Source organism: Megalops cyprinoides, chromosome 4 (assembly GCF_013368585.1).
Source record: "Megalops cyprinoides isolate fMegCyp1 chromosome 4, fMegCyp1.pri, whole genome shotgun sequence".
Taxonomy (NCBI): domain Eukaryota; kingdom Metazoa; phylum Chordata; class Actinopteri; order Elopiformes; family Megalopidae; genus Megalops; species Megalops cyprinoides.
Window position 1 is genome coordinate 19,889,539 of NC_050586.1, and position 19,358 is coordinate 19,908,896.

The 19,358-nt window shown below is 39.2% G+C and overlaps 1 protein-coding gene across 1 annotated transcript; it reads left to right on the forward strand.

The window, feature by feature from the left end:
* Nucleotides 1–1,759: 1,759 nt before the first annotated feature.
* Nucleotides 1,760–10,183, forward strand: npffr1l2 (neuropeptide FF receptor 1 like 2). The gene is made up of 3 exons (XM_036526247.1): nucleotides 1,760–2,075; nucleotides 8,755–8,854; nucleotides 9,157–10,183. The coding sequence occupies exons 1-3, from the start codon at nucleotides 1,781–1,783 to the stop codon at nucleotides 10,181–10,183; spliced, it is 1,422 nt and encodes a 473-aa protein (XP_036382140.1). The 5' UTR covers nucleotides 1,760–1,780.
* Nucleotides 10,184–19,358: the final 9,175 nt, after the last annotated feature.

Sequence of the window (19,358 nt, forward strand, 5' to 3'; positions counted from 1 at the left end):
ATAAACAAAACAACCGTTATTGGGCCACCACAGTCCACATTGTGTCTCGAGGGGTTGTGCTTTCCTTTTCAGGGCACACACCCTTTTACTCAGTTCCTCTTGATGAGAGAGTGCAGTGCAGCCATGCTGATTAGCCATGGTGAGAGCAGACAGCAGCAGGCAGGGCTGAAGCTGATCTCTGCTCAGGCCTCTGTCCTGTGGGCCCCGCTGCACCCCTGAGTGTGATGCTGCTGTCTGTGACGCTGGTGGGTGTTAAGCTCCTCCCCACGGGAGGCGGCTGTTTGACCGGCTCTTCAACAGCTGCGTCCACCCCTTCCGTTGCCACACAACCTCAGACCTAAAGGTATAAATCAAACCTTGTGACCCCTTAAAGTTCTGTAATTATTGTGTATTGATGTATTATTTTAGTTAAATTCACAAAGTTCCAAAGATAGGAATGAGGGTTAATGGAGGTTGAGAGGTGGTACATGGTCGTTGTTTTTGTTATTTCATTCAAAGGTTCCCAAACAACTAAAGTATTGACATGCCCAGAGTCACATTTTGCACTTCTTTTATCATACGCCCAAGGTCAAACCAATAGATCTTAAAAAAAAGAAAATTTGAAATTGAAATGCATTACTTGAAATATTCATTTGGCTTTGAAATGCTAGATTAGTATAAATATGGGCAACTGTATGAACAGAAATGTGGGGTCACTAGAGGTTCATTGTGATATTCATTAATTTCATTGAATTTGTTTAGCAAATTTTCCAGAGTACCTTACATAGTTTACATATCATCCATTTATACAGTTTGATGTTTACTGAAGCAATCAGGTTGAAGTACTTTGCCTAAGGGTACAACAGCAGCAGCCCAGACAAAAACCAAACCATTACCTGCAGGATTGAATGAATTTGGGGCCCAATTCAATTTTTGTTGGCAATAACAGTTTTGAGCATATATGTGTATTTGTGAAAATATCTAGTGGTATCTGAGGCGTTCAACTTCTTCACATACAGTGCATGCATTCATCGTGAAGGTTTGCCAGGATGAAAGATTTAGCCTTAGGACTGTTACGAATTCAAGATGAGCCTGTAGGCTGCAGTTCTCCAAATTATTTTCACCAGTATGCGCACTTAATACCAGTACTGCATATCACATTGCTTTAGCATTCAGATAACACTGTTTCTGCCTTACTGCATATGACAACTTTTGTTGTTTTTTTTAATTGTTGAGCAAACCACTAAATGACAGTATCAGTGGTCATAGGTGTCTGGAGTTTTTCTTTTCATTTTATACTTTATTTCAGATTGTCAAAGCAAGCACCAGTCACATTTTGCAGTTCTTTTAAATTTGAGACATAATTTCACAATGGTCCTTCTATATTTTGGGTTGGGATTTTTTCCATTGGTCCATTGGAGTTATGTAATCAGTGTTATTCATGATTTCTTATCAATATTTAAACGTAGTAAGCCTGGTTTAGCATATGCTACTTTTGCTACTTTGCTTTACTTTTTGCTACAAGTGTAAATGTTGGAATTAAAGAGGCCACTTGCATCATAATTTTGTCATCAAATTATCAGTGTAAAGAAGTGTTATCAGTGTAAGGCTACATATAATATTTATAAATAGAAAAGCTTGCTAACGCTTTGCCAGTGTCTTCCTATTTTTCAGTTTGCTATCTTTTCTGTCTGCCCCCAGGAAGTCACTCTCCATGTCTAAGGGAGTGCTTGAGTGGTGGGGAGGCATGGATGAAGAGGGGGAGGAGATGGGTGATGCATTTGAAGCTTCAGCAGCATACATGAACTCCAGCCATCTCTACAGCAGCAACAGCACCAACTCCACAACCAACATCACCAGCATCACCTACTTCCCTTACTACCAGCACTCTCTCCCTGTGGCTGCCAGCTTCATATTGGCCTATCTCTTTATCTTCCTGCTGTGTATGGTGGGAAATGGTCTGGTGTGCCTAATTGTGCTGAGGAACCGCCGCATGCGCACGGTCACCAACCTTTTCATCCTCAACCTGGCAGTCAGCGACCTGCTTGTGGGCATCTTCTGCATACCCACCACACTTGTTGACAACCTCATCACAGGTAACCAAGTGTGCTTATAACCTCATGACAGATAAATATGCTACAGCAACATTACAGCTAACTAACACTACTACAATGTCATCCCTGTGACTCTAGAGCAAACTGCCTCATCACAGTTATTGTGCATGTAACTTCAGCAGTGATTGACTTCTAAAACCTTGTCACAGATGACTATGCAACACACTCGTCACTGCCACACTACTCTCTTTCGACCTCATCCCTGTAAATGTATGTACCCTGTAAAAATCCCTGGAAATGTAGGGTATTTTTTAGCTACAGTGCAAGACATAAAATATTATTGTTAAAAGTTTGTCTGTGACATCAACAAATCAAAACAGCAGTGTATTCAGGGGATTGTTACCAGGTAGTTAAAACCATGTAGACTGTGTACAGTATTATTATGCTTAATGCTTGAAACATTTATTCCAATTTACAATTAACAGCAACAGGCTAAAACTGCCTTTGTAATGTATCACGGATATTATCAGGCTCTGAAATATGAATGTTGATGACCCGAAAACCATAAAATAAACTGATCAAACACTGGAGAGTTATATGGCAGAAGAATTGAAACTCAAGTTCAAATTTCAGTTTCAAGCATTTCAATATTCTATTCCACATTTAAGTGTAATATTTACTAATTGTACTGTAAAACTGCTATTAAGTTATCTCTAAACATCCATTTCTTCACAACACTGTAGCCTTTCATAGTTAAATGTTTTCTGGAGATTTGTCAAATATAGTTTTTGGTTAAAAAACTGAAAAAAATATCTTTTAAAACTCTGAGATCTTGCAGTGTTTTCAAAGCAATACTGTACTGTATGTCTTCTATCCTGACAATCAGTTGTTCAGCAGCTTGGCCATTTGCGATGAAATATGGAAACCTCAGCCTAAACAACCTGATTCTTGATGTGTGTGTCAAAGTGATGCATACAAAGACATCTCCAGGTTATTTCTATTAAAATCTATCATCTTACCTTATCTCATCCTCAGCGGGTGGAGAGTAGCGAACAACGAATATGCGTTGCTCGCACTCTATAAACATGACTCATGTCATTATTGCAGATCTACAATACATGAGTCATTTGAAAAAAAAAAAAAACACTACATTATAGTGCATGAAGAACAGAACATGGTTTCTTCAGAGAACACCGTGTACTCTGGCACTGTTTGCAGTGGCATTGTTATTGGTATTTTGATATGTGCTGTCGGGTATACATACCCACTTTAATTGAATAGGTTTCTGAGATCACTGCTGGTCATGCCTGTTCCCCTTCAATTGCCAGCAAGAACAGGATATATCTTTATGAATTTCTTTTGAACATGAATGCTCTTTTGAACATTTGAACAAGGCAAATACTGATTCAGATAACAGGCAATTTAGTGTATTTACACCAGCTCATCTGTTTTTGGACATCATTTAGATATAATTCATTACAAGGAGGAAATCAGTTGAAAATGAAGACGTTTGAATTTCTGCTAACTTGGACCAAATGATGCAATTGTGCTATTTTTGATAATAGCACTTAGCGTGAGACACCAAATTAAAAGTCCTCATCCATTTTTGGCTGTATCCTTCCAGTCTTCAAGGCATGAATGCATATGAAACTCTTTTGTCACCAAGTGAAACATGCAATTGTAAAATGACTCATTGTTATGTAAATAATGGAGGTATGCAAAGAATATTTTAGCAATTTCTCATTGTTACTGTCTCGTCAACATTGATTTCTACTGGGATTGCAATTCTGGTGGATCTCCCATCAGAGTGTTATTTTTACCTTGCTGCATGCTATGGCCTTCCAGCTAATTAAGCTGTTCATTAGGGACACAAAGCATCCCAGGAGTCTTTGTCGCAGTTTACTTCTAGCATAAAAAACGACTTCCAAGGTAGCCCTTTTAGGTAGACATCAAGGTAGCAACCCCCCACTGTGGTACTTGTCCTTATCTGTAAAAAACATAATGCAAGTAAAAGGTCTAACTTGCTACTACAGAGGGGGCCAAGGTCCTATCCACTGATGTTTAAGTATGATCTTTGAAGATGCATCCTTGAGAAAACATTGGTAATGTATCAGATGTTTCTTTGGAAAAAACACACCATGTGATACCACTCATGTGCAAATGACCACAAGCTGATATCCTCCTTTTATCCATTCTCATAACAATTTGAACAGAAGGTGAACTTAATTTAATCAGTCATTTGTGAATTGAATGGGTTTTTAGTTTCATGCCATTATATGAAATTATAGTCTGTTCATTGGAATGTTTTTATTTGTTTTGTTGAATTAAACAGATTTCATAGAAAAGAAACATTGCAGAGATTTAGGTACTCTGGCATAGCTCGCTAATGAACAAATATAACAAAGCTCAGTTTTTACTGTTTTGATATGGTTTCATTTTGAATAGCCTGACTACAAATTAGCAGAAAGATATACATTTGAATAATGGAGACCAAACATACTGCAGTCTCCTTCTGTTGACAACAGCCCACATAATTCCTAGATAAAAATGCCTGAAAAAATGTAATCACTTAAACATTTGTCAACTGTAAGGGATATACAGCAATAAAGTTGATTTAATGTTTCAAAGCAGCTGCAGATTATGTCACCATAACAAAACAACCCTCATTCAGCTGGACTTTGTGTGAAATAGCATTTCATGAAATGAAACATAGATTTTCAGGTGTGAAATTCGTTTAGGTCCCTTGATTCAAAGTAGCAAAACATCATTCCGTCTTTTACCCCTCTTTGCAAAGGACAGCATAAACCCCAAAGAAAATGGCTGACAAGCCTGTGATCTATTTGTATTCTAAGCCACAATATACTCTGAAAGACACATGCCATTAGCTATAGACCTGACATACATTGCTGTATCTCTGTTAACACAAGATGAGGATCAAGGGGCACCATTTTAGCTCACCTGTGTGACACCATAGTTGTTTTGCATGTAGTTATAGGGCAGAGATTAAACACTTAACCTGCAGCACCACTGCAGAGGGGCACAGGGGTGGCAGACCACACAAGTGAAAAGCTGCTGGATTTTTAAATTGATTTGATTCAAATCAGTCAAACAAAGCCAGTTTGGGGAGGCAGGTCATGATTTGTTTGTTTAATTTATTTAGTTGGCCACCCAACTGACTAGAATATAATCTGAATCAGTCAAATGAACAAGCATGCCAGTGCATACCAAGTCATTATGATGCATCCATGAGAGCATCAGCTGATTCAAAAACATCCTCAAATGTTTTCTTAGTACTATGAAACAAAATAATTGAAGAAATATTTTTTAAAATGCCACGTTAAGAAGCTAATTGAATTAAACATATCAGTTGATGCATACGAATTAACATATAAGATAGTACAGCTGTTGTACATCTTAACCGTACTTCTTTATTTGTAATCATGGTTTATTTGCCAAGACAGTGAGCACAGTGGGCCTCATTCATCAAAATGTTAATAGAAATGATTGTATTTTGTTCTTAGGAAAAATTTGTATGAAAAAGTAACATCAAATTGATGAAATGCGTGGAAAAGCCCAATTGCTCCTACATGTTATCTGTAGTTAGCATAAGTAAACTCCCCAACATATAAGGCCATTCTGATATTCTCAGATTCAGAGATGTAAACAATTTCTTACAGAGGTGGCTTCAAGGAAAAATGTATATTTTGCAGTGTGAGCAGTGGAGCATGGTAAACTCTACAGTATAGAAGTATTAGCAATTAGAAATTTGGCATGTAAATTAATTACGGTATAAGCCTACTGATTAGATTAGATACCTAGCATATGTATATTTTTGTTTATTGGAAACCTATTCGTGTACTTATATATTTGAACTGTGAAAGACCATTTTGCTCACAGTGCTAATATTAAAAAGTGTGTGCAATGTGTCTGTGGTCTGAAGTTGCATTACACAGCTACCTCCACTGTGCTTTGCCATTGGTCTTCATGGAAACCATAATGTCAAGCCTGGCTCATAGACCCGGGTTCAAGGCTGGGTGGGGAGACTGCTCTTGCCCTTCACTACAAATGGTGTCAGTGTGGGATGGCTTGCCGTGAGGCTGTCAGAGGTGTGCCAGTATGTGAGCCGTATGAGGGACCCCCAGGTTAGGTTGACCCCGGTGTGAGGGACCCCAGAGATGGGTGAAGCACCAGTGGGTGGGGCACCTTGGGATGGGAGAAGTATGGTGGGGTAATGCACGAGGGACGCCTTGGTGCGTGAAGTGCATGGGCACGCTTCTCAAAGGGGAGGGCAGTGTGACAGAGTGCTGTCACTACAGTTGAGTATGCGCTCTGCCATACCAACGAGCCTGGTTCTTTGGCATCGTGATCAAAGCTGCAGTTTGGTACCCCGTAGACCCGGGTTTGAGGCCAGGTGGGGAGACTCCTCTCACCCTTCGCTACGAGAACAAATAGCTTACGAAATAAGCTGGGTTTTCTCTGGCAACTTCTCCCTTATGCAAGATAGCAGAAAAGTATTTGTATAATAAATACATTCCCTAATTCAGTCTATACAAACATTGCAAGTAGTGTCTACAGTGAAAATGTAATGTGGTTGACTTAAACATGGGATGTTGCTGGGTAGAACTAGTTCAGTCCCTAAAGACATACAAGAGTTTATTGTATTGCATGAATCAGGGGCAAGGACATTTTTTCATTAGACTTGGCATAGCTTTTTGTGTTCCCACAAAGGTACAGTTATGATGCTCTCTTTCTTTACCTGGTCTTGCCTTGTTTTATATAATAATAAATACATAAGGTAATTGCCAGATGTCATTCCACAGAAATATCAACTAGCTGCACATTAAATTGTATTTTGGGGGATAATCACACTTTTTTCCAAGGTATTAACATAAAAGTATCCTGTTATCAATTTGAAAGATCACCCATCATCCCTTTTCATTACTGTCCTGGCTTCACCAACAGGAATTCTTTTACATTCTTTCACTCTCTGCTCCTGTAGAAGATTGCTTTTTCTTGTTAGAGTGGGGAGTCTTTTGTCCCATTGTGTGTGTTGTATCTCCCAACCAAGTACAGATGATGGGTCATGGTACTCATTATGTACTCAGAAATAATAGCTTCCCTCTCTTCCCATGACCTTCCTGCAGTTGAAGGTACTGTGTATAGTTCCATGAGTCGTTCCTCTGCTTGGCAGCCTAACAATATGTACCATTCAAGGAGAATCCAACCAAGGATACTAAAGGGCCCTCAAGCAACAGACATTCTGTTAGTGCAGCACCTTCAACATTTGGAGCATTACTGTATCTGAACATTAACCGCTCTTGCACTTGTTGACTATTCTACAGCCATTGAACTCAGCCAGTCTGTTCAATATAATCACTATCCCTCACCAGTCCTTTAATTAATTTCATATTGATTTCAGACTATTGGACTGAACAGATTTTCTCTACAAAAAGTGAATATGATTGATTCTTTTTTGTCAGTCTGTGAAGTAATCTGTTCATTTAGTTTAAACATGCTGTTGAGCTAAAGGTAATCATATAAAAAGGATAATCCTCTACCTATCAGGGCTGTAAGAGACATCTTTCATTAAATAGGAGCACTGATAAAATTGTGTCATTTTTCAATCCACAGTAACTGTAGCTGTAGGGTAACTGGTGTTGATATTATCAACCTGATATTGTCAAGGCAGTACAAGTTTTAATTATTTATCAGCACACAACTCAGTTGGATGAAAATGAATGAGTGCAGGCATCTTTCTTTAGTTTTTTTAATATAAGATATTTATCTTTATTTATATATTTTTTAAAATATATCACATTTTTTTAACATTTTAAAGTGAGCCTATTTCTAGTACAGAAGAGAGATAGACCTAAAGTGTTTTTTAATCAGGGTTGGGCAAAACAGCTGTGGACACACTGAACGATAGTGATAACTGTAAAAATAATGACAACTATAAATCACTGTATTGCAGTCACACCAAAGAGCATTTATTCAGCATGCTTGGTAGTTAGCGCCTTTTCTGTGCACTTTGGCTCAAGACAAGAAGACCACCACTTGTTAGCAAGTAACAAAACTTACTTGCTAACAAGCTTGGTACACACATTGGTAGCTATTATTCATTTCCAGGGAATTACTGCCCATTAATGTCCCTTTTTCAACTTATCCATGGAAGGGGGACTAGTTTTGCAATACATGTTTTTCCTCCTCATCTTCACTTAGAATTTTTTGACAATTTCATGTCTTGTTTTTAAATCACATCTTCTGCTTTGACTGATCACAATAATGAGATTGTATTGTTTAAACAGCAGTGATTGATTATCAATATTTTGTCATAGGAGCTGCATCTACAAAACTGTTCTGAAAGTAATCCCAACAATATTGATCAGTAGCATTCAAGGCCATTTTTACTACCATAGTTTTATGGTGTGACTACATTCGTTAGACCTTGGGTGTTTTTTGCTGGGACCTTGGGATGGCAGGTGCCAGTCTCACTCTGTGAAAACCACACACACACACACACACCAGTGATTCATACCTTCCAGCTGTTTCCACATTTAAAGGTATATCCATGAGCAAGATCATCAAAAACATCACAATAATACCCTGTCCATATTTAGAAATCCTAAACCAAAGCTCCACTATCAGCTGTGGTAACAACAAAGTTGTCTGTATTGACAGTGTTGAGCAGTGCTGCTGCTGACTGGCATTGATTTCCCATCAGGTTGGCCGTTCTCCAACGCAGTATGCAAGATGAGTGGCCTGGTGCAGGGAATGTCAGTATCAGCCTCTGTCTTCACCCTGGTGGCCATTGCTGTGGATCGGTGAGTGTATTGCGGGGGAGTTGGCGGTGTGTGGTTGTGATACTTATAGAGATGGGCAGCTGGGGTGAAGAAATGGAAGGAACACGAAAAAGTAGTTCTTACTTATGAACACATGCTCTCGTGTTTTCTGTCTAATACTGCTCAGAACCCGGATAATAGGGGATATGATTAAAAACATGGGTAGGAATGTAGATGCAGCAGATAACCTTGAAAGAAAAAGGTTGTTTGCACAACCATGTAAGTATATTTACCCATGTACTGACACTGCTGTCTTGTCCCCCACCTCTTCATCTCCCCTCAAGGTTCCGCTGCATTGTTTACCCTTTCAAGGCTAAATTAACTTTGCTGGTGGCTAAAGCAACCATAGTGCTTATTTGGGTCCTGGCACTGATGATCATGTGTCCTTCGGCTGTGATGTTGACTGTAGAGCAGGTGAAGGACCACTACATGGTCCACAATGAGGACTACAATCAGACCTACCCTCTATACTCCTGCTATGAGAACTGGCCTGACCCAGAAATGCGAAAAGTCTACACCACTGTGCTCTTTGCTCACATCTACCTTGCACCCCTTACCCTCATCACCCTAATGTACAGCCGAATTGGGGTCAAGCTTTACACCACCTCTGTCCTCTCTGGAGCTGAGCACCCTGAGACTGCACCATCCCGTCCAGCGCCTCCTGGTGGTCATCAGGAAGGGAGGCCGCTCATATCTCATAAGAAGGTGAAGGTGATCAAAATGTTGATCGTGGTGGCCTTACTATTTATGTTGTCCTGGCTGCCGCTGTGGACCCTCATGCTGCTGACGGACTACGGGGGCCTCGAGGGGGAGCAACTGGAACTCCTGACGGGTTACATCTTCCCCTTTGCCCACTGGCTGGCCTTCTCCAACTCCAGCGTCAACCCCATCATCTACGGCTACTACAATGAGAATTTCAAGAGGGGGTTCCAGGCGGTCTGCCAGCCTTACTCCAGCTCCTGCTGCGGCTGGGGAGGTCAGAGGGCAGGAGTGAGGAGTGCAACAGAAGGCAGAGCAGAAGGGGGGCCCAGCAGGGCCTGCGCTCCCCGAGATATCGTCATGAATTCCAACCCACTCACCTTCGGGGCAAGGAACAGGGTGTACACTGATGGTGATCTGACTGAGTCTGTACGTCTGGAGCTGGAGTGGAGGAAGAGCGTGGGTGTGGGTAGCTCCATTTATGTGGACGGGGGAGGTTCAAGAGCGGGGGGCAGGGTGGGGGTAGTATTGAACAAAAGGGGGATTCAGATGGAGGACACTGAAAAGATCACTCCAGTAGGAGCTGGTGTTGGTCAGGCCTGGGACCTTTAAAGGGTTCGGATGGTGTCAGTAAAGGTATACATCATGTGCTGTACCAACATACAGTACTAACAACTGATAAAGAGTTTTCAATTCTCAGTCTTTCATTATTGCATTTAAAAAGTTGAAAAAGCAGTGTAAGGCTTCAAAAGCCACGCTACAGTATAAATATAACAAAAAAAACAAATGACCAATGAGAAGGTCTTCTAAAAGTATTGGAACAGTATGGTCCAGTAGGCCTCCTCATCAATTGAATATTTCGGTCATTAATCATAAATTTTGGATCCAGAGAGAATTCCACCTTGCTTCATAAGTAAAAAAATAACAATCAGAGATGAGACTTTCTTCTCCAAGTTAAGCACTGACTTTCACACAGTTCCAGCCCTCTACCGTGAGATCTGTGCATTTGAGAGAATTGAACATGTGAATGTTTTAGGCTCCATCAAGTTTCGAATGTTGTTACTTTACATGTTGTTTGGGCCTAAAATCAAACAAAAGGAAAAAGTATTCATGTTTCAGCTATTCAGCTGTTTGTCACTGTGGACACCCCTTCCAGTAAAGGGGTAGTGCAGTATTATCTGCCATACTAACAGGGCATGCTGTAATAGCACACCACTGTAAGCAAGCATTGGTGTAGTGTTTTACACTACAGTAATTGTTTTGCAGTATGGCCACACTGTAGGGGGGTGACATGCCTTTACACTACATGAACGGTGTTGGAGCAGGCTATAAAAAGAAACCAAATGAGAATACCAGGGCACATACAGAATGTTCACATCAGAAAAACACACTTGGAGTTTTGCTGTAGATTGGATACAGAAATATGTGCCACTCACAATGAACCTGTTCCCCTCACATTTACAATTATACTGACAAACCAATACTAATTTTTGACTATACAAAAAATAATACATTCTTGGTTCAGCTTGCAAGTTGATTTGCAATAGCTTAATAGCTATGCCTTTCTAAATTAAAATACCCATCTTGCTTTTATTCATTTTTTGGATGTGTGATGAGCAGTGGTTGTACTGGGGTAGGATAGCAGACCTCTATGTTCTGGCTAGATCACAAAATTATTAACATCTAAGAAAACAAAATAAATAAATAAATCTTTCAAAAACCATAACATCGTTCAAAAACTGACTTGTCCTAAAATATAAATTTCTATAGTACCATGTTTTACCATGTAGCGTAGTGTTTTCTGTCTCCTTCAAGATCCCAGTATAACCACTGGTAAATTATGGCTCATTTCAAAGATATGAGATGTTCATCGGGCTTTTAGCCTCAGTTTAGCATAAAATGCTTGTGAACAAGTGGACTGTGAACACATGATATTATGTTGTGGCCCTTGCATGAGCAATTTGTGTCATAATTACATGTGTTCCATGAAATCCCTCATTGTTATACAGTAATTATTTGTCACAATAGACTAACAGTGAATGTTGTATGATTTCTCATTGTGAATTAAAAGGCAACAGGATAAATAGTGATGTGATGAGGGAGGCATACAGGGTGAATGTAACTATGAATTATGTATATGAATGTACTTTTTCCTCACATTGTTTTTGACTTTCAATAACATTCATATAAGGTGTTTTTAGACCATTTTCTGCTTTGCTATGTTGAATTGAAATCAGGTACAATGCCTTACACACTTGACCTTGTCCCCCTCTTGACCTCTTGTCATGGAATGACAAGAGTAAAGAAAGTATTTCCCAAGAAAAATGAATTTTAATGCACTGTGCTTGTATGTGTTTGTCTTACAGGCTAAACGTATCTGATAAGGACTAACCTGAAAGACAGGTTTAACTGTGTGTGTGTGTGTGTGTGTGTTGGAGACTGGGGATGGAGGTCATGTGGTCAGTTTTTCATGCAGATTAAGATCAAGGGGAATTAACTTGATTTTTAAAAAACAAACCAAGGTTCTCTGAACTTTGCTCAATGAAACCTTGATCACTGGATAATTTAAGCGGCTCTGGTGCTGATTAATAAAAAGATCTTAAAATGCACTGTTAATGTCCAACAGCATGTCAGTCATCCCACTGCTTTATAAACCCCACCCTTCCTTGAAGCTTGCCAGTGCTGCAATACCCCTTAAAAGTGGGAAAAAAATGGAACAGTTGTCCATATGCAGACTGCTGAGTCTAACTGAAAGAGAAGTCTAATGTGTATCAACAGTACATGAATCTGTTTCTGGAATGTATTTCATTTTGTCCACCAGATTGTTAGCCTGTAACATTTATTGTCAACAAATAGCTCCCATTCTGTCACACCAACGTCTATTCAATTTTATTTTCTGTTTGTCTGGAATACACAGAAGTCTGGGAGTCTATTATCTTTCACTTTGCAAGTGTCGCCTTTTCTTCCACTGCATCCTTTCTTTTTTCAAGGATGAATCCAGCTGTACACAAGATACATCCCTTTCTCATAGCTGTCATCTCCTTGTTTAACCCTGCCGGCTGCTGTCCACAACTGCGTCTTATATGGTGTATCCTCAGTTGAACTACACCATTCCAACACATTTCCTTGCACTTAATGCATTTCCCTGCCAGTCTGTATAGTTCCTCCACCATTGCCTAGCCCTTTCCTCTACTGCATCACTGCAAGGGCCCTCTCATTTTCATACTTATCTCCCTAGTCATGTAAAGGGATGCCCACAGGAAGGAAAGACAGAGTTATTCACTACCATTGGCTAGGTGTTCTTCGTTCCACAAATCACTCCTGAAGTTGAATGTCCGGGGTCAATATAACATTGAGATTGTACAGTATCATCTCACAAATATCTGTGAACCAACCACTGAGGAGTCTGGATTGTATCTGTTAACTGTATGCCATTATTTGTTAAGTTTAATAACTGTAAAATGTGTTAGCAATTGTGCATTATGCTACAATGCTGTAATTTGCACCTTGAAATTGTAACAATGGGCTTTGTCCTGTTCTCTGCTCTTGCCTCTGCTTGTGCCGTACATGTCACCCTGGATAAGGGCTTCTGCCAAATAAAAAAATAAATATGAAAGAAATCATTCTCTCTCACTCTTTTATTTCCTCCCCCCTCAGTTTCCTTCAGTTAAAGCTATATAGAATCTGGCAATCTGCTTTTTCGGTATCTAATCATTGAAAAAATGGATTTTAAATGGTACATTCCGTCAGAACATGGCGCTTGGCATCCTGTTGCCATGACACAGCAATCTACTCTGAATCAGTCTTTCAGATAATTTTACCATGATTTGTATAAATCTGAGCAACGTCATGACAGCAGTTAAAGTGTACTCTTTTGAAATATATTCATCGTTTGTCAAGGATTACTGAAGGCTTGAGGCAAACTTCAGTTTAAGTTCTTGATGCAGCTAATCTCAGAAATACAGAGTTGGCATGGAATACCCTTCTGCTTTCATTTGCCCTTAAAATCAATTACAGGAAGTTAAAAATTGATTCCAAATCACATTTTGACCAGCAATAGACAAGAGTTCTACTGGAGAGAGTTCATTTCGAAGTAGTAAACAGTGAAAAGCTGGTGAAGATAAAGTTTCAGGAAAGAAAAGACAGAGGAAACGGATATTATAGCAGGTTCCTCTCAAATTACAACAGTCTTTCAATGGAAACATTTTTTCACCTGTTCTCAGGGACCACTTCATCATTATGGACCTCCACTCATTATTACCTTTTGTATCAAGGCCACCTGTTTTCTTTGTGTGAAGTCTGTAAAAAGTTCTTTCCCTTATTTTTGCATCTAAGCATAGAATAATAGAATTACCTCCAAACCACCCCAAGCACAAGCAGTAAAATGGATGATTTGAATAAAACATTTTACGAGGAGGCCAATGAAGATAAGGTCACATAAAATAAGCTGAGCTCATCCCAATGTCCAAGGACAAATCTGGTTACAAATATTATTCATTCAGTTAGCCTTCAGATTTATCCGAGGTTACTAAAATGATTTCAATACATGTAGAAAATAGTTCAAAGCCATTTCAAAATAAAACGTATAACTGCAAAATCAAGGTAAGGCATTATCCCTTTTCAAAACGTAATACACTAGTTGTGACTGGCACCTTATACATTGAGGAGACAGGTGAGATCATGGGGCGGGTCAACTGCACTGTTTTTCCTTATTAGAGCTGCGCAATGGTTTTTAGAGGAAAGTGTGGTACAAATTTATCAAGCAGTCATAGTTTAATGTCATTTCTGATCCTCATAGATAGACAAAAACCAAAAATTGAAAGGAAAAAAGCTGAATAGGATTTCACTCTACTGACATCACAGAGTTAGTTTACAGCAGTACTCTAAAACGGGCAACTGGCTGTCCCATACTCGTATTGCTCTGCTTGTCCTGATCGACACGCTTGGCCTCCTCACTGCTAGCTGCATGCTGATCAGCATAAGAAAGTGAATCCTTAGCATTCACGGTAATACAACAAAACATATTGTGGTTCAATCACCTAATGCATGTACTGTCCAGTTGTTACTAAGCACAAAAATTACACTGCAAAAAAGCTAGTGACAAAAAGTGCTGCTGTGTCAATCACTCAGTTTGGTCTCACTTAGTTTTACTGTAAATTTTCTTTTCTAAAGTGTGGAACAGTAGAAATATCAAATAGATCGGAAGCCCCCTGGATAGTTTCCTGACATCCTCTCAACAGCACTGTGCCACTAGGATAAGAGATTCTGGCACTCAGAACAACACAGACTTTTATGTTGTATATACACTATATGGACAAGTGTATTCGGACGCCTTACCATTACATTGTAATGACATTGTATTCAAATACATATACTTTAATATGGAGTTGGTCCCCCTTTTGCAGCTATAACAGCTTCCACTCTTCTTGGAAGGTGTTTCTGTGGGAATTTGTGCCCATTCATTCTGTAGAGCATTTATGAGGTCAGGCACTGATGTTGGATGAGAAGGCCTGGCTCGCAATCTCCGTTCCAGTTCATCCCAAAGGTGCTCGATTGGGTTGAGGTCAGGGCTCTGTGCGGGCCAGTCAAGTTCTTCCACACCGAACTCATCAAACCATGTCTTTATAGTCCTTGCTTTGTGCACTGAGGCACAGTCATGTTGGAATAGAAAAGGGCCTTCCACAAACTGTTGCCACAAAGTTGGAAGCATAGCATTGTCCAAAATGTCTTGGTATGCTGAAGCATTAAGATTGCCCTTCACTGGAGATAAGGGGCCTAGCCCAAACCCTGAAAAGCAGGTGTGGCCAAATACTTTTGTCCATATAGTGTATGTAAATAAAGGAATATTTGCCAGGAAAACTGGCAAGGTAATCCATATCTCGGATACCAGGCTCAGGACAAAAGGGCAATACGTACTACCTGAATGGATCAATTCATTCTTACTTTATCCTTGGGATACATGGCTTGGGACAGAAGCACCATACACGTCACCAATTCTTTTAGAGATACCTGCATCTTACCTTGTAGCAACACAGAGAAAATAACAGAAGAGTATATTACAGCATGGGTGTCAAAGGCTCAAGATGTATACCAAACATCATGCTATGACAGACAAGAGACCATGCAGACAAGATGATGCAGACTCTTGATTACAGCATAGCTACCATTGCCATCCACAACCCACACATTTTTACATGCACACAAAAATGAAATGATTATATGCTATATGGAAGCAAATGAGACTGCAACACTAAATGCCGCATGTTGAGCTAAATACCATGTAACTGTCCCAAAAGCACTCTGTCCTGATTTCATGGACAATAAGGCTGGTGATAAGAAGAACCAGGAAATCCCAGCATGAAATCCAAGTGTGCAATCATACAGCCTCAGGATAAAGCATGTGAAGTGCCTGATTATGTTAGCTGTGATTAAACAGGTGTGTTGCTGCAGTGTTCTGGGGGGGTGAAGTGAACACTATAAATTATCTATTAGAGATGCATGTCAGGTTTTTCCCTGTACTGACTGTCAGGAAAACTGTTCAGTATGATGTCAAAAATATATGGCCTGGCATACATGTCTTTATATTTACTGTATCAGCAACGCATTTGCAACTTTACAGTAAAATTTTCACTGCAAGTATTTTTGGCTGTTGAGAGGAAATCTATCTACTTTGGATCAATCCTAAATTTAGACAGCATGCACATGATTACCAAAAACTTCTACTGCCAGCAGGCTCTTCTGGAGAATCCAAAGATGTGGTTGGAGCATGAGTTCAGGAACAACTGTGGCAGTGACTCCACAGTCTGGCTTGTGGATGGCAATCGTAACAATACTGAAGCCAGTCAGTGTAGTAGTTAACATGCTGAATCCCATACACTGACTATGGAGGAAACTCAGAGCTCCCATAAAAGAATGGAAGACAAGTCATTAGAATTAACCAAATATTTGATATGATATTTAAAAGTTTGTATACCTTCATTTACAGCACCCAGAAATTGTTTCATTAAAATGCAGCCTAAGGAAATGGACCACCCCACCCCCCTTTAGAATAACTTTTAAATAGTTTATTATGCTGATTATATTGCAAGTATGCAATTACATACGTAGTTTTGAACAGAAACATAATTACCTAGAAGAGAAATTTCACTGTCCCCATAAAGGGGTACTACTGTATTATGTGAAAGTGGTACATGTGCATTAAAGGTGGAGATATGCGTAACAGATCGATAAATGGATGGATACACAGAATGTAATAAATATAGTATTCATTATGAACAAATAACAGACTAATGTAAACATGCATTTTAGAAAAGATGGGGAAAACAAATAAAATCAGCTGTACACCCCTATATATTGTATGTGAAGTCCATGCTGCGGAACTTGTTGATCAAATGGTTTAGCACAAATCATTCGTTTATTTTTGTGCACTAACAAATTGACATATTTGAATAATGAGTCAGGGAAGTTAAAGCCTGCAAAGCCTATCGGGCTCCTCCCAAACACCCAGCTCTGCCCTGCTCCACGGGCTGCAGAGAGAAGTACTTGATCCGGCCTGTAACAGTACTTCTTTACAACGATGGCGAGTTCTCCATTTACTATAAATGAGGCTGTGATCTGCACTATCATGTATGATCAGTACTGTGGCAAAACTATGTATATAGTATTTAGCAGGGCAAATTCAGTTGATTAATTAACTTTAACTTTATTAATTCCGGGGCTTCTGTGAACATACAGTACAAGTCTTACAAATACAAGTTGACAACATTAAAGTTTTTGAACAACTTATACATTCTACAATCTAAAATAAGGAGATTAAATTGGGTTTGTTTAACTTTTGTGAGTATAATAGTTCACTTTAATCTTGTCAGATTTATAGAGGGACTTCACAGGGCAGTGGTTCTAAACCTGTATGGAATCCTTTTTAATTGTGTGGAAAAGTAAACAGGAACCCTTCCCTCTATCCCCCACAGGGGCAAGGTGTGTGAGGATGTGTTGCAGAGATTGGAGGCAGAGTACGTGTGTAAAAAGGAGGACTCCCAAGGATAGTACACGCCCTTTTTGATCTGAAAAAGCAGGAATCCTGCAGTAAAGGGTGCCGAGTCTTAATTACTACAGCACTGGGAACTAAATCTCTTCCCAACTGTGAGATGATGTTTAAAGTGAAGTGGAGGTGAAATGAAAATGAATTACAGTATGTCCACCATGTAACTACATGTCAGAAAATAAAGAATACTTGTTAATAAAAATAAAAATAAAATTCAAGAGCAGTATCCCTTAAATTATCAAATACCCAGACTTATGCTTGGGCCTTGGGAAAAGCAAAGAATGGATATTGTACTTTGAATTTAACAATTCCCAATGATAGGTAATACTGCCTATTTCCAACTGCTGTGCTTACTCTACTTATTTAATATAAGTGACAGATTTACATGATTGTAAGGAAAATTACATGCAAAATGGCTATGTGTTGAAGTGTGCTGTTGACACACGCATGACACACGCATGATGCTGATCAGAAACCATCCCAGAATTCCAGCCGGAACTTCAGTATAAAATAAGTTAAATATTAATAAATATTAAGTTAAATGAAAATATACACCTTTATTCTTTACATCATAGTTAAGTATGACATGACAGTCAGTATTCTTCTTCTTCTTCCTCTTCTTCTTTGTATTATTATTCTTATTATAGATGTGCATGAGCCAGTGATCACAATGGACCACACTTTGAGACTCACGGGTCTTTTTTTGAGTATCTCTTCTGATCTAGAATTAGTACTGATGCTAGAATCATTCAAGATGTAGAATTATAGCTACCTGCCTGTAACATTGTACATATTGACTAGCTAGCTCATTTTAGCTACATTATTTATAACTGCTAGGTAGCTAGATAGCAATTCTTGTATGAACTTCATTTTAATGGAAGCTACCTAACATTAAATTATCTGGATATATTATATTAATTCAGAACTGCCTAGGGCTACCTAACTACTATCAATGTCGTGTGAGGTAAACGTCTGTGAAGTTATTCTTGTTATCAAACATATATTAATGGGGAAAACAAAGTTAAGATAGGTAAACGTTATTTAAACTGGCATACATCACCTCTAGTCAACCAGTTGCAAATGTGTGTAATGGCTCTGAGCAAATGCCTGCTAGGTTATATGGTTGATATCCAGTTCAGTGAAAGTTAAGTTAGCCTTTTTTACAGCTATCGGTTAAAACATTGCTTCATTCATGGTTATGAGCACACACTGATGCTAAAATCTAGCTTTAATAAAATCTGCTCCTTCAAAAAAACTGACTGTGGCACCTGATTATTATTAGCAGGAGCAGCAGTATTACAAGGCTGTACTCTGCTGTAATGGGTGTAAACATTTCTGCAACACTACTGCTTTGAATGACAAGTGTGAGGGGAGCTGGTGGAATGACAGCCTCAGCAGAGTACACAATTTATAGTGTGACATTTGTCAGTTATATGTCTTAGTCTTTAAGATTATGGCCACATCATGCTTTTCTTTGAACAACAATTACCAGCTCCACTTCACCAGTCATTCCACTTGCATTGATTCAACTGGCAGAGGCTACTAACCACAGTGACTTACAAATCAAGATACATACAGCAAGGATAAGGTCATTGGACCAGCACTTCACATGAGCAAAGGTTTGAATATGACAAAGTGCTATAATAACCACTGTCATAATTAAAAACAGACTGAATAAAGCAGTACAATAAAAATTCAGTAACATAAGTGTCAATGTATAAATCAATTCTATAATACCCATAA

Excerpts from the sequence above, each read along its gene's own strand:
- npffr1l2 (XM_036526247.1), top strand. The coding sequence starts at position 1,781 with ATGAACTCCAGCCATCTCTACAGCAGCAACAGCACCAACTCCACAACC. Across the intron at positions 2,076-8,754 it reads TGTTGACAACCTCATCACAG|GTTGGCCGTTCTCCAACGCA; the intron begins GTAACCAAGTGT and ends ATTTCCCATCAG. Across the intron at positions 8,855-9,156 it reads GTGGCCATTGCTGTGGATCG|GTTCCGCTGCATTGTTTACC; the intron begins GTGAGTGTATTG and ends TCTCCCCTCAAG.